This window comes from Ursus americanus, chromosome 1 (genome assembly GCF_024610735.1).
Source record: "Ursus americanus isolate L20-20 chromosome 1, mUrsAme1.1.p, whole genome shotgun sequence".
NCBI classification, from domain to species: Eukaryota; Metazoa; Chordata; class Mammalia; order Carnivora; family Ursidae; genus Ursus; species Ursus americanus.
In genome coordinates, this window is record NC_142127.1 from 52,092,599 (window position 1) to 52,117,923 (window position 25,325).

General features: G+C 43.4%; 1 protein-coding gene and 1 long non-coding RNA gene across 5 annotated transcripts in view; one reads left to right on the forward strand and one right to left on the reverse strand.

Annotated features, from left to right (window-relative positions):
* The window catches only part of LOC148110762 (uncharacterized), a 66,134-nt gene that overhangs the window by 25,822 nt on the left and 14,987 nt on the right, over positions 1 to 25,325 (forward strand). For 2 of the 4 annotated variants that reach the window (XR_015724195.1, XR_015724194.1), the window contains exon 3: positions 25,208 to 25,243. The exons of the other annotated variants lie outside the window; for them this stretch is intronic. This is a non-coding gene — a long non-coding RNA (uncharacterized LOC148110762). The remainder of the gene's footprint in view (positions 1 to 25,207; positions 25,244 to 25,325) is intronic. 4 annotated transcript variants of the gene reach the window in all.
* CHRNA1 (cholinergic receptor nicotinic alpha 1 subunit) lies at positions 30 to 17,044 on the reverse strand. Its single transcript, XM_045800319.2, has 9 exons — positions 16,907 to 17,044; positions 11,304 to 11,449; positions 11,157 to 11,201; positions 9,810 to 9,919; positions 7,119 to 7,314; positions 6,408 to 6,645; positions 3,647 to 3,870; positions 2,281 to 2,520; positions 30 to 1,954 (listed from the first exon to the last, which is right to left on the reverse strand). Exons 1-9 carry the CDS (start codon positions 16,947 to 16,949, stop codon positions 1,823 to 1,825), a joined length of 1,374 nt encoding a protein of 457 aa, XP_045656275.1. The 5' UTR covers positions 16,950 to 17,044; the 3' UTR covers positions 30 to 1,822.

The window sequence follows — 25,325 nt, forward strand, 5'->3', positions numbered from 1 at the left end:
ACAGTTACAGTTTTATCATTGTTTTCGTTCTTTATTTTAATTGTGGTAAAATAAGCATAAAATTTACCATCTTGACCATGTTTAAATGTACAATTCAGTGGCATTAAGTACTTTCACAGTGGTGTACAACCATCACCACTGTCCATTCCAGAACTTTCCTATACTCCTAATCTGAATTTCTACCCGTTGAGCAATAACTCAGCCCTCCCCCTAAACCCAGGCTATCTATTCTACTTTCTCTCTCTATGAATTTGCCTCTTCTAGGTACCTCCGTTTCACAAGGTTTGTCCTTTGTGTCTGGCTTATTTCATCAAGCATGTTTCCAAGGTTGATCCGTATTGTAACATACATCAGAATTTCATTACTCTCTAAGGCTGAATAATATTCCACTGTATGTATATACTGCTTTTCCACTGATGGACAGTGAGCTCTTTCCACCTTTTGGATTGTGATTAACACTGCTGTGAACATTGGCATACACATGTCTGTTCACGTCCCTGCTTTCACTTTTGGGTATGTACCTAGGAGTAGAATTACTGGATCCTATGATAATTCTATGTTTAGTTTTTTGAGGAACCACCAAAGTGTTTTCCCTTGAGTTTACTCTAAGATGAAGGCACTTTGTCCTGCCATGGGTGTGTGCTTGAGAATTCCATGGAGAAGTAGTTCGAAGCTACCTGGGATCAGAGAGGTCACCCAGAGCCCAGGGCTGCCCACTTTCTACTTCAGAACTGAATGACATTGTGGCTGGAAAGTGGCTATGAAGAAACAGAATTTTCTCTCCTGTTCACTTGTCTGGAATTTAAAGAATGGTAGTAATATGTGCATGCATTTCTGATTTCACTGATAGAACTAAAACCCCAAACAGGACTGAATGAGGACTGGGGAAAACGGCAGGAGGTTTAACTGGGAAGGGCAGAAAGGTGGCTGACATGAAGACCAAAGCTCTCAAAACCCTGAGTGGAGTTACGGGATGGCCTAGATCGGGTGGGGAGGGTCTGGGCGAGCAAGTGAGCAGAGGAACTGAACCAGCCCTGAGCTGCTTTGAATCCACATTTGGTCTGGGTTCAACTCTCAGTTCTTCTGCTTGCTGGTTTGGGCAACGAACCTAAGCTGCTCAAGTTCAGCTTTCTCATTTGTAAAACAGGGACATTATGAAAGTCAGGAATAAAACCACATTCGTGAGATGATTCCCACAGTGCCTGGCTCTCACACTCGGTATAGCTCAGGAAACTAGCTGGCTGTGTTCCCCAAGCCCTGAGCAGCATACTCAGGGGCTGCGTTTCACTGGGAAGCCCTTCCCTCACCTCCCAGCTCTAGAAACCTGCTTTGCAGAAACCTGTTTTTGATGCAGTTTGCATTTTGGTGGCTGTTCTAGAACTTAGCTGTTGCCTTTCTACAGTTTCCTTTTCTCTCTGAATCAAATGCTTTATCTTTTTGGGACTGGCAGATGGGCTTACTTGTATGTACAAAACTGACTTTCAAACAAAGGATACATTCTTTGCTTAAAAAAATTTAAAAACAAACCAATAGAAAACCTGTTATTCTGGACAAAACTCTTCCAGATGCCTTTGGAAATGAATACATCTTGTTAGTGATCCCATTTCAATTACTAGAAAGGGTTCACTCTCCAGGCAGATATAGCAGGATTGAAGGAGAAGCAATGTGAAAATACTTGAGGCCATCAACTTATGTAAATATAAATCATTAGCATTAGTCATAAATACGGAAGTTAGATGTCTGATAAGTGAGCTTGCATCAAAGTAGACCAGCATCTCTGTCTTCCCCGCCTTTCTCTGCTCTGCCTGGAGCTCAGCTCTGCTCATCCTTGCTGATTTAATTCAATGAGCCGACCTGCAAACACGGCCAGGGTTCCAATGATACAGACAAGCATGAAGACCCCAAGGAGAATGTGGTCCATCACCATTGCAACGTACTTCCATTCCTCGGCCGCCTGGGAGAGAGAAGAGTGTTAGAATTTCCTTAAGGTAGTCGTTAGACTCAGAGTGTTCATGTTATGCATCGTCTAGGACCCACTCAATCTGGAGATCTCAAAGCCCTCGGCATCCCTTGGCTGGCATGGTGATCCTTATCATTCCAATAGATTATTCACCATGGGATGGCTCACAAAGGCGGCTGAGAGGTGGTCACCAAGGCACATCGTCGGTCAGCAGCTGCCTCTTGAATGCCAGCCTACCCGTCAAGATAAACCTGTCCATCTGCACTCAAGTATTTGATCATTTAAACCTGGAGGTGTGGGTTTCAAGCCACGGAACTTACGTTATTGGACTCCTGGTCTGACTTCATGGTCTCTGCGATGTATTTGACTCCTTCAATGGCACTTTTTACCTCCGGGTGTTTGATCAGGGGAGAGTGGAAACCCATGGGTGGAGGCCCTGGCTTCCCAGAAATGTCAGAAATATCAATGTCTTCTGTAAAAATCTTTTTGTCTTGTTTTTCTCTGGATGGTCTTTTCATTGTGGAGAAGAACATGATATTTGGGATAGTGTCAATAAAAACCTAACATAAAAAAGAAATCCATGCGTGAGAATAATTGCCAGCAGGGCAAGTATCAGACTCTGACTTTGAATTAGCAGTGTGACTTTAGGCAAGTCATTCGGCTTCTCTGGGCCTTAGCCTCTTTGTTCTTAAAACAAAAGGACTCTACTAGATTTTCTCAAGGATATCGTCAGGTGTGTTTTGTAGCCTGTCAAATTACTATGAATGGAGATGATTCTGTAATTTGAGCAGTTCGCCACTGGAGGGAGCCTGTGTGCAGCTATTGGACTCAATGAAGAGCCGATGATTCTTAAGCTTCCAGCCCTGCTGTTAAGTACCAGTTTCTCTCAAAGCCAGGTATTAGCAGGATAATATGGTTAAAGAAAAGGTCTTTCTGGCTAAAAGAATATATAAGTCTCCAAAGCAGCTACTCTGTTTTCTTCCATTTCTTGTTCCTGAAGAAATGCAACGTGTTGCTGGGAGTCATAGGAGTCTTTATAGATACAGGCATTGATTGTCTTCCCAAAAGAATACATTGAAAGCAGTAGTGTCTCTGTCAATTCATGACAAATCTTTTGCATGCTACAAAAAAGACCCTGGACGCTAGTGTCTCTGTGAAGTTTTATTTAAAAACTGACATATTTGACACATTAACACATTTTAAATTTCAATAATGTAAATATTTGAGACCAAGTTCCTCAGTGAAACTCACTTTGTGACAATTTCTTGTCAAGCAGCCCCCTCCATTTCTAGCCCTTATTCTATCCTCAGCAGATGATTTTTCCCAGCAAAAAAATAAGCAGTCTGTTCAGAGTTTGGAAGACATACACACGGAAGTCTCAAGATTTTCACAGCATTTGAATAAAAAGACAGTGATTTATTCACCTTCTCTAATCAAAGAGATTGTTTAAGCTTGAATTGGTAGTGGGTTTTGTTAATTCTGTTTTTCTTCTGTGCCCGGGGAGGCTACATGAGTTATTTATTCCTAGAAAGAGGCCAAAGAAAGTTCCTTCCAGAAATTGCTTCAAAATTGCCAGAAAGGACTTTCGGTTCCCAAGTACCCACAAGCGTTAGCCAGAATTCCACTGGCCACATGGAAGGAGAGATGTTCTTGCGGGCAAGAGTTTGCAGGGCCTCGGCCACTCACCTTGCGTACCCAGTCGGGCATGACGTGGGTGCTGGGGGAGCGGTGGTGTGTATTGATGACGATGACGGTGATGATGATGGACGCGATGACAAACACCATGGTGAACAGCATGTATTTCCCAATCAGGGGCACGGCACTGGAGGTGGAAGGGATCAGCTCCACGATGACCAGGAGAAACACGGTTAAGGACAGCAGAACAGAGATGCTTAGAGTCATTTTCTCTCCTTGACAAAATGAAGAAGAAATACAACCAGTCATGTGTTATGGGCTGAATTGTCATACCCTTCAATTTTACACATGGGAGCCCTAAGCCTCGGCACCTCCATGACTGTACTTGGAGATGAGGCCTTTGGAGAGGTGATTAAGTCAAAATGAGTTGATTAGGGAGGGCGCTCATCCAGTATGACTGGGCTGTCCTCATAGGAAGAGGAGATTAGGACACAGACACCCAGAGAGGAAAGACCAGGTGAAGACACAGGGAGAAGATGGCCATCTGCAAGCCAAGGAGAGAAGCCTCAGAGGAACCAAACCTTCTGACACCTTGACCTCCAGAACTATGTGGAACTAAATTCCTGTTGTTTAAGCCACCCAGTCTGGGGTAGTGTGTTATGCAGCCCTAGCATACTCATACCACAGAACCCAAGGGTGAGAGCAATGTGACCCGCATGACGCTGGAGAAGTTTCTTGGGCAGAATTTGGTCCTATGAGACCTTATGCAGCTTGGCTCTGCTGACAATGGCAAGTGGCAGGCATTACAATGAGAGGCTGCTGAGCGACCAGTGGCTCCTTCATCTCATGTCCCAGAATTCCATGGCTTGGTGGAACTCAGGAAACCAAGTACACCCAGCCGAGTGACAAGCTAGACTCCGGGGGTCAGTTTTCTGTCTGCAGCAGCGTGTCCTAAGCCTTCCAGAACTGAACCTGACCTACGTGTTACCCAGCAGGTGGATGGGCAAGCCAGAAGTGCACGTGTAATTTTCTCGTTATGGGAGGAAGCTGCAGGATCAAAACCAAGAAAAGGACAAAACCAATGAACTACTTACTTTTTCACATTCCTCTAAGAGGATAATTTGGGTTTTTTTTTCTTGTTCTGTTTTTCATATTAAGGGGCCAGAGATTTCCCTGCCCCAGCCTCTTTTCACCAGGCCCTGTAATTTCAGGGTGAACAATTCCCTGTTAGAGTCTTGGTATGGCAAGTGAGGAAGGAAGGGCTGAATGGTACTGGAATATTTTTGTGGGGACTGACCACCTGAGATGCAGTTAGAGAGCCTTTGGAAGGGACTTTCCTTGGGCTGATCTTGCTGTTTGTCTTGGGAAACCCTTGCGTTGCCTTGTTCTCCTCCCATACCAGATGCTTCCAGATGCTACAAGTATCTACAGGATAGAGAGTGGATGCAAACAAGAAGTGACCAATTCTACCTACTTAGAAGTCTACTTTGTGGGGAGGAAAGTCTTTAAAAGTGAAAAAGAGGACAGAATTATAAATATGAAATATTGATCAAGTTATATCAAATTTCTCGATTAATAATAATGATAATAAGAGCTAGCATTTATCAAGCGTGCTCGCTGTTCTAAATGCTCTTCAAGCATAAACCATTTCCCATTTACAGAAACTCTGACTCGATTCCATCCTGCCCTGACTGGCATTTTCCCTCTTCACTATAAGAAGTTTCATTTGATTAGAAAGTTGAAAAAAATCTGTGTTTGTGATCATTTGTTTAAAAATAAATACAGCCATAAGTACAACGTGCATTCTGTGGGGCAAAATCTTTTTTTTTTTTAAGATTTTTTTTAAGTAATCTCTACCGTCAGTGTGGGGCTTGAACTCACAACCCCGAGATCAGGAGTCACACGCTTTACCGACTGAGCCAGCCAGGCGCTCCTTGTGGGGCAAATCCTGGCTTATTCTCTACTGCGGCCTTGTACATAACAACTGTTCAACAAATATGTTGAATGAGTGAGTGCATATGAATCTTTTTTTTCTTGTTGGAAAGTTGGATTTAGATGTGTGTGTGTGTGTATGTTTATCGTTTTGATATTATTGTTACCTGTCATAAGTTTGAGGACTGTCTGTACCACCTTTCTTTTTCCCTACTTGTCTGCCCTAAATTGTTTATGAGCGGTGACTTCAAGCAGGCACTCGTGTACCCTTTTCCCCTTTTCTGTGGATTGTTGGTATTTGGTTGCAAATTATGTCGCAGATGTGATTACCCATAGGAGGTAAGAAAGTTGCCTAGGCTGATATGTGAGAAAGAATTGCCACTTGGAAAATATGGTCTTGTGTATAAAGATACTGCCATCTGGAAAACAGACACACAAAAGCTATTTTCAAGTGGCGAGCAGTGAGCAAAAGAGGCAAGACTTGGATTAATCAGTATATGGCCAGTGGCTTCATAGGGGAAGTGACACGGGGAATGTCTGTGACCCAAGCCTTATTCAGCACGTTCCTGGGTGCACAGTAGGTATTCAGCAAGCAGGTATTGGTGGTTATTCACATTAACTAGACAGAGCTGTGTATGCGTGCCTCTGGGGTCATGTCCAGCTCTGCCTGCCCCGTAGTCTGCTCCAGCTGTGAGCTCTCGCCACAGTGACTCACCCCTGAACGTGGCTGCTCAGTAAATGCGTCCTCCCAGGGATGATGATTTGGGCCTGTCTGCCGGTATTTGTTTATTAGCCCATGATTATTTCTGGTTTTCCCCAAAATAGCAGCACGAGGTCTGTCCGCGTCAGCAGCAGCAGCCGCCATGGCAACGGCACCCACCTGAGTCCGTGGGCAGGTAGAACACCAGGCCAGTTAGAAAGGAGAAGAGCAGGCAGGGAATGATGACGTTGACGATGAAGTAGAGGGGCAGGCGCTGCATGACAAAGTGGTAGGTGATGTCCAGGTAGGGGGTGGAGGGGCAGCAGGCATAGAACACCCAGTGCTTCCAGCCCCGGGACTCCTTGATCACCCATTCTCCACTTTCCATGAAGTTGCTCAGGTCTGGTTGGTCGCTCTCCTGAGAAGATGAAATGAAACTTTGAAAACCCAGCTGTGTCCCGCTGCAGATGGATGGGTTTCAGACTCAGCTGTAATAAAGCAACATATTCCAGCGCTGTTGGGACTGGAATGGCACCCAGGGGGTCACCTCCAATCTGGGGGCTTAGAGTCCTTTCCTATAAAACGAGGGGGGTTTGGACTCCTGGGATCCTCCATGTCGACCACACCTTCGAGTCACTTGGGAACTTGACAACATATTGGTGCCTTAGTCCCACCCCAGACTGATAAAGCCAGAATTCCTGGGGCCGAGCCGGGGCATATGGGGCATAGGACCGTGTGTAAGCTCCCAGGTGGTTCTCATGTGCACACATCGAACCGTTGAATTCGATGATCCCCGAGGGTCTGACTGGTGCGGAGAGCCTGTGATTCTGGAGGGGCTGAGCCGGACAGCTGGGTGACGCTCCAGCCCCACCCCGCGAGGTCGGCACCTACCGGGTTGATGGCCACCACCGAGCCATCATAGGTCCAGGTGCCCAGCTTCATGCTGCAGTTCTGTTCATCAAAGGGGAAGTGGGTGACGATGATCTCACAGTAGCTTTTGAAGATCGCCGGGGGTGTCCATGTGATGTGGCCAGTGTAGTCCAGGAGCACTTTGGTGAACTTGACAATGGCAAAGTCACCATCTGCACTGCAATTGGGATCAAAGAGGAACATGACTCCAAGTGACGGATGAGCCTTCAGTTCTGCTTGGGGATGTTAGCGGGAGACAGCTGTTAATTATTCAGGTGCTAATTATAGATGCTTTCATTCGGGCAGTGTCACTTTTTATTCATGGCAGCGTTTCCCAAATTTGTCTGATAATCGCTGGGGTGCTTGTTTAAAATATAGATTTCTGAGCACCATCTAAGTAAGCACTAAATCAGAATATCTGGGGAAGAGCCAAGGAATCTACAGGTTTAAAAAAGTAACAGGTGACACTCTATACCAGATGTTTTCTTCCCAGTCCTCAGTAGTATTTGTAATGTTAATCTCCATCTCTCCCTTCCCCAATATACTTTGAAAGTTAACTGGGAAAAAAAATGGGAATTTTAAATAAAAACACGTCCAGTGACTCCTTACTGTGGTAAGCAGGTTAAAGAAGGGCTCTGTTTCCTTTTTCAGGACTATCTAGGGGCACCTGGGTGGCTCAGTCATTAAGTGTCTGCCTTCGGCTCAGGGCCTGATCCCAAGGTCCTGGGATCAAGCCCCACATCAGGCGCCTCCGCAGGGACCCTGCTTCTTCCTCTCCCCCTCCCCCTGCTTGTGTTCCCTCTCTCACTGGCTATCTCTCTGTCAAATAAATAAATAAAATCTTTAAAAAAAAAAAAAAAAGAACTATCTAGAACTTAGTAGGGTGGAGTCGCAAACTCAGATGGCTCCAGGGCCAGGCAGGTGAGTGAGGGGTGACGGGAGAGCCTTCTCTCCTCTAAGGAAGGCTCCACTCGGCTTTGCTGTGGAGTCCTCTTGTGAGGGAAGGCCTGATGCTGCCAGATATTGGGATTCTTCCTCAGAAGCTGGAAATGTAGATTTTTTTTTAGTCCACAGTTTCCATGCTTTTGAATAAGGGATTTTTCTACAGAGACTAGAACTCCAGAGTTTAATATGATATTTTTCAATTTTCAAATGTTGGCACGAATTTCTCATTTAAAAAATCCACCATGGTAGAGGGGCACCTGGGTGGCTCAGTCGGTGAAGTGTCTGCCTTCAGTTCAGGTCATGATCTCAGGGTTCTGGGATGGAGGCCCACGTCGGACTCCCTGCTCACCGGGGAGCCTGCTTCTCCCTCTGCCCCTCACTGCCCTGCTCGTGCTCTCTCTCTCAAATAAATGAGTAAAATCTTTTTTAAAAATTAATAAATAAATAATCCACCATGGTAGATAATAAAAAAAATAACAAGCCACTTCTGTAGGCCTTATTCAGTGGGCAGTCCACTTGACCCCAAACTGCCAGTGTCCTGGGGCCTTGGCCAGAGGTATTAGAATAGGTGTTGAACAGGTGGGTGGGGTCTGCCCTGGGGGACTTTCTGGGACATATGGCTTATATTGGTGCCTCACTTCATAAATCAAGAACTTTTCTTCCACTGGTTTTTCCCTGGGGTGGAGGTGGGGCTCTATCCAGAAAACTGTGTGATTTGGACCTTCCCAGAAGAGCCCCAAAGAGCAGAGGGCCGCAGGAACATCTATCTAGACCTGTCTCTGTAAGCAAGTAAAAACATGGTTCTCTCCCCACCAGGGTGTTCCCCGAGCGAGCTTGTCAGGAGGACCCGAGAACTTTAATTGCTTCTCTTAGGTTCTTACTGAAAGAGAAACTTACTGAAAGAGACACTCTGCTCCATCAGCATGTTTGTCCAAAAAGGTTACACAAGTGATTGGCTAATTGGGCTCAAGCTTGAATCTCAGGTATCACTGGGAAATATGTAGGAGAAAATCAAAGCAGGAGGGTGGCCCGTAAAGGGTGTCCTTTCCATTCACAAGCCCTTGCCGCCCTCCCTGGTCACTGCGCGAGAAGGCGCAGCCCGCTTGCCCAGACACACGCTGTAGACTGTCAGACCGCAGATCCTCCAGGCCGATGGCGGATGCTCCTGCCCGGGAAGGACGCTCTTTGAAATGAACATTCCCTGACAAATGAAGGGCGTATGATAATGAACCTGTCATTAAACCAGAGTGTCTTGCATCACATTATAATTTCACAACATGCAGTCTGTCACAGAGCCCAGTGGATGGGCGACGCAGGCATCCCCGGCCATCGGCAGCACGCCATGTCTCAGGATGCCGTGAGGACGTGATGGATAACTACCCCAGGAGGTTCGAACCTGTTGGTAGGAAGGGCGTTTAATTCCAAGGAACTCAATTATATGAATTTGGGTTCCTTGGATAGTTGCCATACACCCTTCAGGAGCTCTCAGGGATTAAATGTCTCCCACCCCACAGCCCCGACTCAATTTGGCTCTGATAATTGTTTCTATTCATAACATGAGACACCATATGGCACCCCTAGCATGTCAACTTGGCTCTTGGTTTTTAAGGGTTATTTAATGTGAACCGTGGTGAGACGCATACTGAGAGTGGCAGCCCTTCCGATAGGGCACTTGGGCTCCACCTGCCCCAGGAATGTCCCCCTCCCCAGCTTGTCCGTTTGGCTTACTTGTTATAAAGAACAAGGTCTGGGCGCCAGATCTTTTCCGAGGGAATGTGGATTTTTTTCACGCCGCCATAGTCTTCTGGATTCCATTTTAGGTTGTAATCCACCCATTGCTAGAAATGAAGGCATTTCACTAATAAAAAGAGCTAAAAACATTTTTTTAAAAATCAAACGTTATGAAGTGGTGTTGGGGTGGCTCAGTCAGTTAAGCAGCCGAATCTTGATTTCGGCTCAGGTCATGATCTCGGGGTCGTGGGATTGAGCCCTGAGTCGGCACAGAGTCTGCTTGAGACTCTTTCTCCCTCTTGCTCTGCCCCTCCTGCCTGCTCGCTCTCTCTCTCTCTAAGATAAAGAAATAAAATCTTTACAAGTAAATAAATAAATATCTACGGTTATCAAGAGTCCTGATGGTATGATAGTTCGGATATTGACAGAAATTGTGCTCCAATAAAAAAAGGTTTGATTCAGAATCAGCTTTCAGTCTAGCAAACACTTCTGTAGTACTGACTCCGTGCTGTTCTGAGCATTTTACATGTATCCATGATTTCGTCTTCACAACAACCCTATGAGGGAAGAGTGTCCGTTGGCCCTATTTTACAGATGAGTAAACAAAGGCACCCCAAGTTACGTCACTGGATGGTGGCACAACCACCACGCCACACTGCGCCCCCCCCAGGAGAAGAGAATGACCCTATTGTGCACGTTTCCCTCAAGCCGCCAACATCATCTGTTAAAAGTATTGTATTTTTTCCTACCTTATAAAAGTAATATATGCCCAATGCAGCCCATTCAGATGATGCAGTGTTACGAATTGAACCATGTCTCCCCCAAAACTCATACGTTGAAGTCCTAATCCCCACTACCTCAGAATATAACTTTATTTGGAGACAGGGTCTTTATAGAGGTAATTAGGTTAAAATTAGGTCATTGAGATAGGCCCTAACCCAACATGAGTCGTGTCCTTAAAGAAGGAGGCATCTGAAGATGGAAACAACGCCCTGTGGACATGACGTTGGCCAACTATATGCAAAGAAGAAAGGCCTGGAAGCAGATTCCCCCTCAGAGCCCTCAGAAGGAACCAGTTCTGCTGATACCCTAGTTTTGGACTTTTGGCCTCAAGAACTGCAAGAGAATAAATTTCTTTGTCTGTGGCTTTGTTTACGGTAGCCTAGCAGAGCACAAAGTAAAACACGCCCCCCCAACATGTACGATCCATAATCCCACGACACTGAAATATTTACGTGCAACATGTTGGTATATGTCCCTGATACCCAGACGGATTCCCTCTGCGCCCAGGTTCAATTCCAGGGTGAATACAGACGACATCAGTGCACTTATCTAGCTGAATACCTGTTTCAGCCGCACGTTGGTTGTCACAATCTGATTTACTTCATCCTGAAAAAAGATACGACCGCATCTTTAGGGGTAAGGAGGGGAGCAGAAGCGAGGGGGCCCCCGGGTGAGAGGTGTGGGGAGCCCCGAGTGCTGCTGTCTCACCACGTTGATGAGCTGGATCAGCTGTAGGCCCACGGTGACCTCTACAGCCTGGCGGTGGTCTTCCACCGGCCGCACCACACTGTTGTAATCTTCAAATAGCTTCGCCACCAGGCGGGTCTCATGTTCGGAGCCCAGGACGAGGCCAGCTGGGACAGCAAAGGACACACACACCATCAGATTCTGCTCCCCACCCTCCACCTGGACTAACACGAGTCACTGAGGTGTGAGCAGCGAATGGAAGGCACGCAAGGCCCCCTTGTTGAAGGGTTCCCAGTGCGGCTTTTATGGTCCTAAGTCCGCAGCTGCTGGTGTGGTCCCTTCCCAGCGGGGTGTGCCAGATTACCATGACACTTGTGCTCTGAACAGGTGACATTCCTTAACACAGCCGCTGGCTGGCATCAGGTTTGCTGGATACACACACACAAGAAGAAAAGTCCGCACAAAAGCCCGTCTCCATGTTTCAGGGTCTCATCATGGGGTAATGAAATCTCAGGTTGGCCGGCGTCAGATCTCAAAGCGCTATGAACAGCCAAAAATTGATGCCGGTTCCTACCCACTAGGATGGCAAGAATTCACAAAATTGAAAGCAGTAAATATCGGTGAGATTGTGGAGCTCTCATATGTTGCTGGTGAGAATGTGAAACGGTGCAGTCGCTCTGGGAGACTGTTTGGCACACGAGTTACATGCGGAGTGACCATCTGACCTGGTGATTCCACACCTAGGCATATTCCCAAAGAACTGTCCGCACAGAACCTTGTACACCACTGTTCATGGAAGCACTATACATAATAGCTAAAAGATGGAAACAACCCGAATGCCCATCAACAGATAAATGGATGAACAAACTGTAGCATGTCCACGCAGCAGAATATTATTCACCCATAAAAAGGAAGTATTGATTTACGTTACAACGTGGAGGAACCCTGAAAACACGGTGCTAAGTGAAAGAAATCAGACACAAAAGGGGCACATATCTTAGGATTCCACTTATATGAAATATTCAGATTAGGTAAATCCGCAGAGAGAGCAGATTAGTGGTTAGCAGGGACTGAGGGGACAGGGGAAGGGAGAGTGACTGCTAATGGGTGTATGGGGACAGGGTTTCCTTTTGGGGTGATGAAAAATTTCTGGAACTAGATAGCAGTGATGGTTGCGTAACATTGTGAATGTACTTAATGCCACTGAATCATACACTTTAAAATGGCAATTTTAGGTAATGTGTGTTTTTCCAGGGCAAATTCTATGTAATGTGTATTTTCCTGTAATTTAAAAAAAAAATCACTGCTGGTGAGTATACATCCCTGTTAAGTTACATAGAGTAAAAATCATGTGCTTTTCTGACCTGGATTTGGGGCTACTATCTGGAGCATGAGTGACTCCTAGGAATCTTTACTACATTTTCCTTCAGGATGCTGAGCAATGTTATCAACTACTCTTGGACCCCACAGCACTCTTGTGTCCCATGTTGCACGGTTCTCACCAGCCTCTGGTGAGGCAGGCCAACCAGCATTCTCACCTGAGATCCGAGAGGCTGGAAGACTTATCCAAGGTCCTGTGGCTAGGGCAGAGCTTGCAGGGAGCCCTGCCATTTTGCGCTCTGCTCCAGCACTAACTCGAGATAACATAAGTGTGTTGTGGGCTGTCCTGGAAAGTGCACCACTGCACCTAGCATTATTCTTATGAGAAAAAGCGTTCCCAGTTCCAACAAGTGCCTTATGAAGGGTCTTTGTAACTTAAGCCTTACGTGGATTGGGGATTGCCTGTTCAGGATTAGGGGAGGAAGCAGACACACGATCCACGTGCCCTAATGCACGTAACCAGATCTCCCCTTTCCGCAGGTTATTGCTGAAGCCACATACCTTCCCCTTTGGCCAAGACAACTTTAAAAATTGAATGAGTGAGATGTTTTCCTTTTTTCCCCAGTAGTGTTAATCTATTGCCTCTAAGACAGGTTATTATTTTTCTTTATTGTTTTTCTCCTTGAATCCTCAGTTTGAAAGAGTTTGTCAACAAAATAATTAAGTAAAAAGTAATTCCTTTTTCTATTTTTACTAACTAATAAAAATAATAGTGAGCATATCGAACTGTTATGTGGCAGACACTGTTCTGTGTGCTTTGTATGAACTAACTCTTCCAATCCTCATAACTGGGTGGGGTAGGTACTGTTCGTGTCCTCACTTTACACAGGGGTAAATTGAACCGTAAAGACGTTGAGTGAGTTGTCCAGATTTCATAAATGGTGGAGTTAGGATTCAAGCCCAGCGCCAATGCTCTCAACCACTATTTCACATCCAGAACTTTGGATCATCTTGAAATAACCAGTGTTATGCAATGAGTTGAAACATTTTCATCTTCTCAAAAGTGTGTATTTTCTTGGTAAAGCTTCACTGATGGCCCTGTATTTGCATTATCTTATTGAATCCTTACAGCAGTCCTATGAGATAAGTCTTTACCCCTAGTTTACAAGTGAAAAATGGACATTTGGACAGTTGAGGCACGTAATTTTCATGGTTCCCAGCTATTTGGAAGTGGAACTAGAAATGCAGTCAGTCTGACCCCAGGGTCTGTGCTCTTTACTACCTCCCTAAAGATAAATGTATCATTCCCATTTGGATTTTTGAAGCTTTCAGTATAGCCTAAATGTCTGCATTATGACCTTCCTGAGCTCTGTGTATGGAATCCCTGACCTCACCTACCACATTTCTAGTTTCCCAAACTTTCTGAACCCAAAAGAATCCATGAAGCGCTTGCACATAACATCTCGCCCAAACCTTGCATTGACACCCTTCAAGGCAGCGTGTTGTCCATTGAGCCCCTGGAACACGGCAATCCTCTGTCCTCCATCCCTGTCCATCCTGGGCCCCTCCTGACCCATGGTGGGGGGTAGGACCGTGGCATGGGTCACCGAGTGCCTTGGCCACTGAGTTTGAATCTACTGCTTTGGCACTGCTGGGCTGCTTATTTTTAAGTGACTGCTTATTCCCCGTTGACAGGAAGAACATACTAGAAAGCATCAGATAGAGCAGATGGTCCACATTATGAAGCAGGAAAACTATACAGGCCAACTCTATGGTCCACTAGGGAGAAGGGGAAGACCGGGGAGACAGGCCTCGTCAGCATTCCAGTGACATTCGCTTCCTCCTCTCTCAGTCTCACAAATAACAAGAGACCCTGTTCCTTCTGTAATGCATTTCTAAGGAATTTCTGTGGAGGTCTCCATTTCTTAGATTGGGTTCTTTGGTGGTGATGGTGTGGTGGTGGTGATTTCATTTTTCCTCCCCAAAGCAGGGCAGAGTGAGAGAAAACATACAGGACTTGAAGTCAGAATTCTGGATAGTTGGACCAGTTCTTCATGGAGTCAATGAATCACAGTAAAAACTTTCTTAAAGACAGGGTGTAAATTGATAAACGTACAGACAAAGTCAAAGTTTTTCTTTTCGGCAAGATCATATGGGTAATCTTTATTCAGACGGTGGCAACATTAATCATTCATCAAGTACTTATTGAGCACTTACTGTGTGCAAAGCATTGCTTTAAGAGCTTTGAGATATTCAGAGGGGGGTGGGGGAATGGGATGGACTGGTGATGGGTAGTGAGGAGGGCACGTGTTGCATGGTGCACTGGGTCTTATATGCAACTAACGAAGCATTGAGCTTTACATCGGAAACCAGGGATGTACTGTATGGTGACTAACATAATATAATAAAAAAAACATTTAAAAAAAAGAGCTTTGAGATATTCAGAGGTGAATCTGATATGTAGCCTATCTTTCTACCCTCATGGAGATTGACTTGTGTCATTTACATAAATAGCTAGGAACAAGTTGGAAAGTAATATGCCATAAGAAAAACGGCAGTGTGAAGTACTTAGGATTCCAGAGATGGAAGAGAGGAAGAGGTTGTAATCAAAAGTGCTGTGTAAGTAGGACAGAGATCATTATGTGGTAAGCTAACATAAGAAAAAGTGTCCCTGATGTGAATGAGAATTTTGGCCACAAAGAACTGAACCAGCCACAGTTTCAAAGTGTTCTTTTTGTACCATATTGGCTCAATTTGCATTTTTATGGAGGAACAGCCTGCTGGATTGGGTGAAAGGAATTCTGCAATGTTACCAGTCACTTTGGGTAATTCTTTTTAAATTTTTTAAATTTTTTATTATGTTATGTTAGTCACCATGCCCTTTGGGTAATTCTTATCTCAACCTGGTGCTGTAGCGCTTGCTACCTTTGGCAATTTCAGGCTGGGTTTTCTGACCGGGCACAGCATAAACAGTCTCCAACTGATCACATTCCAACATTCGTAAGCTAAGTGACTCCAGGCAGCTCAGTTCATGTCTTTCAGCCTCAGTTTCCCTGTAAGAGCGAATTAAAGTTGTGGGGGGGACTGCCTCATCTAGCTCTACATTTCTACGAGCCCCTGTGTGAATTGATATCAGGAAACTCTACGTTTGCTCTAAACATAGATCACATAACTTTTTAGATAGGTAAACATGCATTTTCCAGAGGTCCTTGGTGTCCTAAGAGATCGTTTAAGGATTTTTATGTGTAAGCATATCACTGAAGAATTTTCATTTGAGTGTAGTGTCTGCAGGCGCATGCACACACACACACACACACACACACACACACACACGTGTGCACACACACACCACCACCACCACAGGCCAGTTTTGGTTGGATTAAGTCCAAACCCCCCAGGCTGTAATTTATCTGAGCTTAGGCTATTTCCCTGAACTCTGCTCTTGAAAAACATTAATAATAAAGCTCTTTACCTTTTTTGCCCAGAAGGTCTGTGTGTCAGAGCAATATTAGAGAAGAGAAATCACAGCATGTCAGCCGTCTTGTTTCTCAGGTGAGATGATATCACCAGTAAACTTTCATAGGAAGCCATCTGCAAACATCTCCCACTTCCCCTACCGGAAGTTTGGGATTACAGCTAGCGTTTCAGCTGCTGTGTGGTGACACATTCCAGAGGGGAATGCAGGTCAAGGGCTGTGCAAGGTTTTATAGTTTCAGTTCCAACCCAAACCTACATATAGTAAAACAGTAGGCAGAAGTGCATTCATGCGAACTTTTTTTTTAACTGCAGAAGTTAAAAAAATTACCAAGTATTTAATCTCTTATGAAAAGAGTTTAGTTACAATTATTAATAGGTTTCTCTCTCCAGCACATGCAGCTGTCAATCAGTCCTCTTCATTACCAGAATGCTCCCAGAGCAGTAAAAGGACTTCTTCTCCAAATTGTCTGTCATTGTAAGATGCCACCCTAAGTCCCTGTAGCTGCTCCACTCTGAGAGCTGCCTTGGTGGTAGCAGGGGCGCTGGATCTGATCATACGGGGGCGATGCCGGGCCCCGATGGCGGGAGGGACCTGCACCTCTACTTTGTAGCCTCTGACCAGGCAGTTCCCGTTTTTACTGGATAACACAAACTAGAAATCTTTATCCGCAAACCGAATCAAGCCAACAAGAGTGAGAAACCGACAGAGGAGCTCCCAGGGTGATGAAGCCCGGCCATTCTGCGTTCCCATCCCAGAAGCAGCATACTGCTCTGGGGACGTCCGCTGCTTCAGCCTCACCGGAGAGCCCCTCGGCCCTGGCACTTACCTGAGCAGAGCCCAAGGAGCAGGAGGGGCGGCCAGGGCTCCATGGGCTGTCGGCGCTCGTGTGGATTGGTGTCCGAGTGGTGGCCTGTGTGTGCTGCTCGCAAGCCCTCTCTGGCTGGAAGCTTGGCTGCTAGAGGGCTTGGAGAGTGAGTCTGCTCAGTGGAGCTATTGTCTTACACCACCTGTTTGTGGCAGTGACAGCTGGGCTGCCCAGAGCCCTGGAGCCCAGGGACTTGCTGAGGGCCTGACAGTATTACAGGGTGCCTCACTTTACATAATTGCTGTAGCCTTGACAAGTTGAGTGTGATCTGCATTGTATTTTAAATGCACCATGAGTTAGGTTTAATTTACAGAAAAGATAACTTGAGTAGGGAATGAATTATTTTGAATGGTGAGCAACCCCCTCCTTTTTGTATAAACCAGACCCTCATCTATGTGGATTGATCTGGATCGCGGTCCCTATGTCTGAGTAGATCGTCAGCTGTTTGTGTAAGACGCTGGTCATCACAGAAGTCCACATTCTACACACAGGGCGGTTCATTTGCTTTGGTTCGTTCTAGACTGAGAATGCATGGGGCTGTCGTGCCCAATGAATTTGAGAAGAGTGTGGTTGGTGCTGAATCTACTGTCGGAGAATTTCACGTTTGGTTGGGTTTGGTTTTTAACAAAGACGGCTTCTTCCATAAAACTGGTTTTACTGGCCCCTGGAGTGGCTGTTCCAGCCTCCGTCTCTGTATCCGGCAGTACCTGTCCCATGGTGCGCCATTAGCTGGCGCTAACTGCCCACCTCCCACATACTGTCATTCAAGTGAAGCGTAATTAGCGACAAAGTGTCCCACTGCATAAGCATTTGTTCCAGGCTCCTACTCTCTTCCATCCATTCTCTGCCTACTCTCACTCAGGGAAGCAAAGAGCAGAGTGGTTCAGCTTTTCAATTTCTTTGTTAAAAAACAGCCACCACGCTAAAAGTCAGCAGTTGGTAATTGCTCAGTCTGAAGAATATTTTTACCAAAACAGGGAAGGAAGCAGTTATTTAAAGAGACCCTGCCCGTTCCTTCCTTTTTCCCCAAATTGAATCAGGTGAGGAAGGTCCCTCATCTCAAGTCCGAGGACAGAATCCTGACAAATCCTCCCATTCTGGTGAGTCCAAACAGATCATTAGAGAAAAGGCTTGGAAGGTACAGGCGAGAGCTGCACATTGACGTTATTTATATTTTTTCTGTGTAAGTTGTGGGAAATCAGCTCACTGTCCACTAAAAAATTGGTTCTGTCCTTTCCAGAGTATTGCACTCTGACTGCCTAGCCAGAAAATACATCCTTCCTCCCGATTCCTTGCATCTAGATGGAGCCATGTGACTGAATTCTAGAAAATGAAATGGGAGGAGAAATTTTGAGACTCACAGACCCTCTCAGCAGAGCACATCCATGCTGTTCGAGTCTTCTCTCCAGTACCGGGCGCCTGGGTGGCTCAGTGGGCTGAGCATCTGCCTTCGGCTCAGGTCACGATCTCAGGGTCCTGGAATCGAGTCCCGCATTGGGCTCCATGCTCAACGGGGAGTCTGCTTCTCCCTCTCCGTCTGCCCCTACTCCCCTTGCTGGTGCTCACTCTCTCTCTCAAAAATAAATAAAATCTTTTTAAAAAAATATTCAGTATCATTAATAGAGTGTTAACATTAGTTTCAGGTGTACATTATAGTGATTCAACAACTATGCTTTACTCAGTGCTCGTGGTAAGTGTACTATTTTCTTCACCTTTTTCACCCATCCCCCACTCACCTCCCCTCAGGTAACCATCTGTTTTCTATAGTTAAGAGCCTGTTTTTTGGATTTGTCTCTTTTTCCTCCCCTTTGTTGATTTGTTTTGTTTCTTTAATTCCACATATAAGTGAAATTAAATGTTATTTATCTTTCTCTGACTTATTTCACTTAGCATTATGCCCCCTAGATCCATCCATATTATTGCAAATGGCAACACGTCATTCTTTTTTATGACTAATATTTCATGTGTGTATATTCCACATCTTTTTTATCCATTCATCAGTCAATGGACATTTGGGCTGCTTCCATAATTTGGCTATTGTAAATAATGCTGCAATAATCATAGGGGTCCATATATCTTTTTGAATTGTGTTTTTTGTATTCTTTGGGCAAATACCCAATAGTGGAATTATTGGAATCATAGGGTAGTTCTATTTTTAACTTTTTGAGGAACCTCTATACTGTTTTCCTCAGTGGCGGCACCGGTTTGCATTCCCACCAATGGTGTAGAGGGGTCTCTTTTCTCTGCATCCTCACCAACATCTGTTGTTTCCTGTGTTTTTTATTTTAACCATTTTGACAGGTGTGAGGTGATATCTCATCGTTTTTTGTTTGTATATTTATCTTAAAGAGATTTTATTTATCTATTTGCCAGAGAAAGAGAGTGCAAGAGAGTGCACAAGCAGGGGGAGCAGCAGGCAGAGGGAGAAGCAGGGTCCCCACTGAGCAGGGATTCCAATGCAGGACTTGATCCCAGGACCCTGGGATCATGACCTGAGTCAAAGGCAGACGCTTAACTGACTGAGCCACCCAGGTGTCCTGTTTTGTTTTTAAGATTTTATTTATTTGAGAGAAAGAAAGAGTGAGTGCTAGAGAGTGAGAGAAATAACACGAGCGGGGGGAAGGGGCAGAGGGATATGGAGAAGACGACTCCCTGCTGAGCAGGGAGCAAGCTTGGGGGCTCGATCCCAGGACCCTGGGATCATGACCTGAGTCAAAGGCAGACACTTAACTGACTGAGCCACCCAGGTGTCCTGTTTTGTTTTTAAGATTTTATTTATTTGAGAGAAAGAAAGAGTGAGTGCTAGAGAGTGAGAGAAATAACACGAGCGGGGGGAAGGGGCAGAGGGAGATGGAGAAGACTCCCTGCTGAGCAGGGAGCAAGCTGGGGGACTCGATCCCAGGACCCTGGGATCATGACCTGAGCCAAAGGCAGACATTTAACCAGCTGAGCACCCAGGCACCCCCTCATTGTGGTATGGTTTGCATTTCCCTGATGATAAGTGATGTTGGGCATCCTTTCATGTATCTGATGGCCATCCGGATGTCTTCCTTGGAGAAATGTCTGTTCCTGTCTTCTGCTCATTTTTGGGTTGGATTACTTGTGGGGTTTTTTGGTATTTAGAGTTGTATAAGTTCTTTATATATTCTAGATACTCTTTATTGGAAATGTCATCTGCAAATATCTTCCCCAATTCAGTGGGCTGTCTTTTAGTTTTTTGATTGTTTCCTTTACTGTGCAGAAACTTTTTATTTTGATGTAGTCCCAATAGTTCATTTTTGCTTTTGTTTCCCTTGCCTCAGGAGATACATCCAGAAAAAGGTTGCTATGGCCAGTGTCAAAATCCTGTGCTCTCTTCTCTGATTTTTATGGTTTCAGGTCTACCATTTAGGTCTTTAATTCATTTTGAGTTTATTTTTGTGTGTGGTGTAAGAAAGTGGCCCAGTTTCATTCTTTTCAAGTAGCTGTCCAGTTTTCCCAGCACCAGTTGTTAAAAGAGACTGTCTTTTTCCCACGGCATATTCTTGACTTCTTTGTCCTTTATTTGAAGATTAATTGACCATATAATCATGGTTTTATTTCTGGACTCTCTAGTCTGTTCTATTGCTCTATGTATCTCTTTTTGTGCCAGTACCATACTGTTTTGATTACTATAGCTTTGTAGTATATTTTGATGCTCAGATTGTGATACCTTCAGTTTTGTCCTTCTTTTTCAAGATTGCTTTGGCTATTCAGGATCTTTTGTGGTTCCTACAAATTTTAGTATTATTTGTTCTAGGAACAATGCTGTTAGTATTTTGATTGGGATTGCATTGAATTTGTAGATTGCTTTGGGTAATATGGACATTTTATTTTATTTTATTTTATTTTATTTGACACAGAGAGAGACAGCACAAGCAGGGGGAGTGGGAGAGGAAGAAGCAGGCTCCCAGTGGAGGAGCCTGATGTGGGGCTCGATCCCATAATGCCAGGATCATGCTCTGAGCCGAAGGCAGACACTTAATGACTGAGACACCCAAGCGCCCCTAGTATGGACATTTTAATGCATGGAATATCTTTCCGTTTGTGTTGTCTTCAATTTCTTTCATCAGTGTTTTATAGTTTTTAGAATACAGATCTTTCACCTCCTTGATTAATTTTATTCCTAGATATTTTATTATTTTGGTAGAATTGTAAATGGGACTGTTTTCTTAATTTCTCTTTCTACTACTTCATTATTAGTGTATGGAAATGCAACGGATTTCTGTATATTGATTTTGTATCCTGCAACCTAACTGAATACATTTATCAGTTCTAGTAGTTTTTTTGGTGGAGTCTTTAGGGTTTTCTATACAAAATATCATGTCATCTGCAAATAGTGAAAATTTTACCTCTTTCTTACCAATTTGGATGCCTTTTGTTTCTTTTTATTGTCTGATTGCTGTGGCTAGGACTTCTGGTACAGTGTTGAATAAAAGTGGTGAGAGTGGGGACACCTGGGTGGCTCAGGCAATTAAGCCTCTGACTCTTGATCTCAATAAGCTCAGGTCTTGATCTCAGGGTCATGAGTTCAAGTCCCATGTTGGGCTCCAGGCTGGGCAAGGAGCCTACTTATATAAAAAAAAAAAAGTGGTGAATTGATATCTTTGTCTTTTTCCTGATCTCAGGGGAAAAGCTCTTAGTTTTTCACCATTAAGTATGACGTTAGCTGTGGGTTTTTCATAAATGGCCTTTATTATTTTGAGGTATATTCCCTTTAAACCTACTTTGTTAAGGGTTTTTGTCAGGAATGGATATTGTACTTTGTCAAATGCTTTTTCTGCATCTATTGAAATGATCATATTGTTTTAATCCTTTCCCTTGTCTTTTTTTTTTTTTTTTTTGAGATTTTACTTTTAAGTGATTTCTACACCCAACACAGGGCTTGAACTTACAACCCTAAGATCAAGGGTCACATGCTCTACCAACTGAGCCAGCCAGGTGCCCCTGTCCTTTCTCTTGTTGATGTGATGTATCACATATATTGATTTGCGAATATTGAGCCACCCTTGTATACTGAGAATAAATCCACCTGATGGTGATTAATGATTTTTTTAATGTATTGTTGGATTCAATTTGCTAATATTTTGCAAGGATTTTTGCACCTATGTTCATCAGAGCTATTGGTCTGTATTTCTCTTTTTCTGTAGTGTCTTTATCTGATTTGGTATCAGGGTAATACTGGCCTCATTGAATGAATTTGGAAGCTTTCCTTTCTCTTCTATTTTTTCAAATAGTTTGAGAAAAATAGAATTCTTTAATTTTCTTTAAAGAATAAAATTCTTTAAATGTGCCTCAGTCAGTTAAGTGTCTCTTGATTTCAGCTGAGGTCATGATCTCAGGTTTGTGAGATCAAGCCCTGCCTCAGGCTCTGTACTGGGGGTAGAACCTGCTTAAGATTCTCTGTCTCCCTCTCCCTCTGCCCCAATCCCCCATAAATAAATAAATAAATAAATAAATAAATAAATAAATAAATACATGTTTGGTAGAATTCACCAGTGAAGCTATCTGGTTCTGGACTTTGGTTTCTTGGGAGTTTTTTGATTACTCATTCAATTTCATTACTAGCAATCTGTCTGTTCAAATTTTCTGTTTATTCCTGATTCAGTTTGGGAGGTTATATGTTTCTAGGAATTTATCCATTTCTTCTAGGTTGTCCAATTTTTTGATATGTAATTTTTCATAATATTCTCTTATAATCCTTTTCTATCTCTGTGTTGTCAGTTGTTATTTCTCCTCTCTCATTTCTGATTTTGTTTACTTGGGTGGCCGGCCTTTCCTTCCTTCCTTCCTTCCTTCCTGATGAGTCTGTTTACAGGTGTATCAATTTTGTTGATCTTTTCAAAGAACCAGCTCCTAGTTTCATCAATCTTCTCTCTCTCTTTTTTTAGTTTCTATTTCATTTATTTCTGCTCTAATCTTATTTTCTTTCCTTCTACTGGTTTGGGCTTTGTTTACTCTTCTTTCTCTAGCTCCTTTAGGTGTAAGGTTCGGTTGTTTATTTGAGATTTTTCTCGCTTCTTGAGGTAGGTTTGCATTGCTGTAAACTTCCTTCTCAGAGCAGCTTTTATTGCATCCCAACAATTTTGGACTGTTGCTTTTTCATTTTTGTCTCCACATATTTTTTATTTCCTCTCTTATTTCCTGGTTGACCCATTCATTGTTTAGTATAGCATGTTATTTAGCCTCCATATATTTGTGTTCTTTGCAGATTTTTTCTTGTGGTTGATTTCTAGTTTCATAGTGTTGTGGTCAGAAAAGATGCCTGGTATGACTTCAATTTTTTTGAACTTCTTGACACTGTTTGTGGCCTAAGATATGATCTATTCTGGAGAATATTCCATGTTTACTTGAAAAGAATGTGTGTCCCACTGTTTTAGGATGGAATGTTCTGAATATATCTGTTAAATCCACCTGGTCCAAAGCTACTGTTTTTTAATCGATTTTCTGTCTGGGTGATGTATCCATTGATGTAAGTGGGGTGTTAAAGTCCTGTACTATTATTCTGTTACTTTCAATTACTTCATGTTTGTTTTTAGCTGCTTTATGTATTTGGGTGTTCCCATGTTGGGTGCATAAATATTTACAATTGTTATACCTTCTTATTGGGTTGTTCCTTTTATGATTATGTAGTGTCCTTCTTTGTCTCTTGTTACAGTCTTTGTTTTAAAGTCTAGCTTGTCCAATGTAAGTATTACTACCCTGGTTTCCTTTTCACTTCCATTTGCATGATAAATGCTTTTCCATTCCTTCACTTTTTTTCCTTTCCATTTATTTATTTATTCATTCATTCTTCCAATTTTTTATTTAAATTCTAGTTAGTTGACATATAGTGTAATATTGGTTTCAGGAGTAGAACTTAGTGATTCATCACTTACACATAACACCCAGTGCTCAACACAACAAGTGCCCTCCTTAATACGCATCACCCATTTAGCCCACTTCTTCACTTTTAGTTTGCCTGTATCTTTAGGTCTGAAATGAGTCTCTTGTAGGCAGCATATAGATAGGTCTTGCTTTTTTATCCATTCCTACGTCTTTTGATTGGAGCAGTTAGTCCTTTTACATTCAGAGTAATTACTGATAGGTATGTGCTTATTGCCATTGTGTTACTTGTTTTATGATTGTTTTTATAGGTCTTCTCTGTTCATGTCTTCTCTTGTTCTCTTCTCTCACAGTTTGCTGGCTTTCATTAGTGATATACTTGGTTGCCTATTTTTTGCATATCTAATACTGGTTTTTGATTTGTGGTTTCCATTAGGTTTATATATAGCATTTTATGCCTGTGGCAGTCTATATTAAGTTGATGGTTGCTTAAGTTCGAACCCATTCTAAAAGCACTAAGTTTTTATTCCTCTCCCCACCATGTTTTAGGTATATGGTGTCATACTTTACATTCTTTTATTTTGTGAATCCCTTGACTGATTTTTATACATATACTCAATTTTACTACTTTTGTGCTTCCTACTTTTCTTACTCCTGCTTATGGTCTTTCCTTTCTACCCACAGCATCCTCTTTAACATTTCTTGTAAGGATGGTATAGTGCTCATGAATTCCTTTAACTTTTGTTTCTCTGGGAAACTCTTTATCTCAGCCTTTATTCTGAATGGTAGCCTTGCTGGATAGAGTACTCTTGGCTGCAGGTTTTTTGTTGTTTTTTGTTTGTTTGTTTGTTTAGCATTTTGAACATATCATGCTACTTTCTTCTGGCCTGCAAAATTTCTGCTGAAGAATCAGCTGATAGCATTATTGGGTTTTCCCTAATGTAGCTGTTTTCTTTTCTCTTGCTGCTTTTAAAATTTTCTCTTTATTAGTACTTTTTGCATTTACATTTTAATTACTATTTGTTTTGGTGTGAACCTCCTTGGGCTGATTTTGTTGGGGGCTCTCTGTGCCTCCTGGCTCTAGATTTCTTTTTCCTTCCCCAGATTTGAGAAGTTTTCAACTATTATTTCTTCAAATAAATTTTCTGTCCCTTTTCTCTCTTTTCTTCTGGGATCCCTGTAATGTGAATGTTATTATGCTTGATGGTATCACTGAGTTCTCTTAATCTATTTTTATTTTAATAATTCATTTTTCTCTCTCCTATTCGGCTTCATTGCTTTCCATTACTCTGTCCTCCAGGTTGTCGAACCGTTCTTCTGCTTCCTCTAGTCTGCTATTCCCTCTAGTGTATTTTTAATTTCAGTTATTGAGTTACTCATCTCTGCTTCTTTTTTATGTTTTCTGTCTCTTTGTTGAAGGTCTCGCTGAGGTCCTCCACTCTTTTCTCAAGTCCAGTGAGTATCTTTTTGACCATTAATTTAAAGTATTTATCGGGGGGCGCCTGGGTGGCACAGCGGTTGGGCGTCTGCCTTCGGC

What these genes read in the sequence shown, in the direction of transcription:
- CHRNA1 (XM_045800319.2), bottom strand. Translation starts at nt 16,949, where the DNA reads ATGGAGCCCTGGCCGCCCCTCCTGCTCCTTGGGCTCTGCTCAG. An exon ending in GCTCCTTGGGCTCTGCTCAG is followed by an intron (nt 11,450 to 16,906) that starts GTAAGTGCCAGG and finishes TTGCTGTCCCAG; the next exon opens with CTGGCCTCGTCCTGGGCTCC. An exon ending in TGATCCAGCTCATCAACGTG is followed by an intron (nt 11,202 to 11,303) that starts GTGAGACAGCAG and finishes ATCTTTTTTCAG; the next exon opens with GATGAAGTAAATCAGATTGT.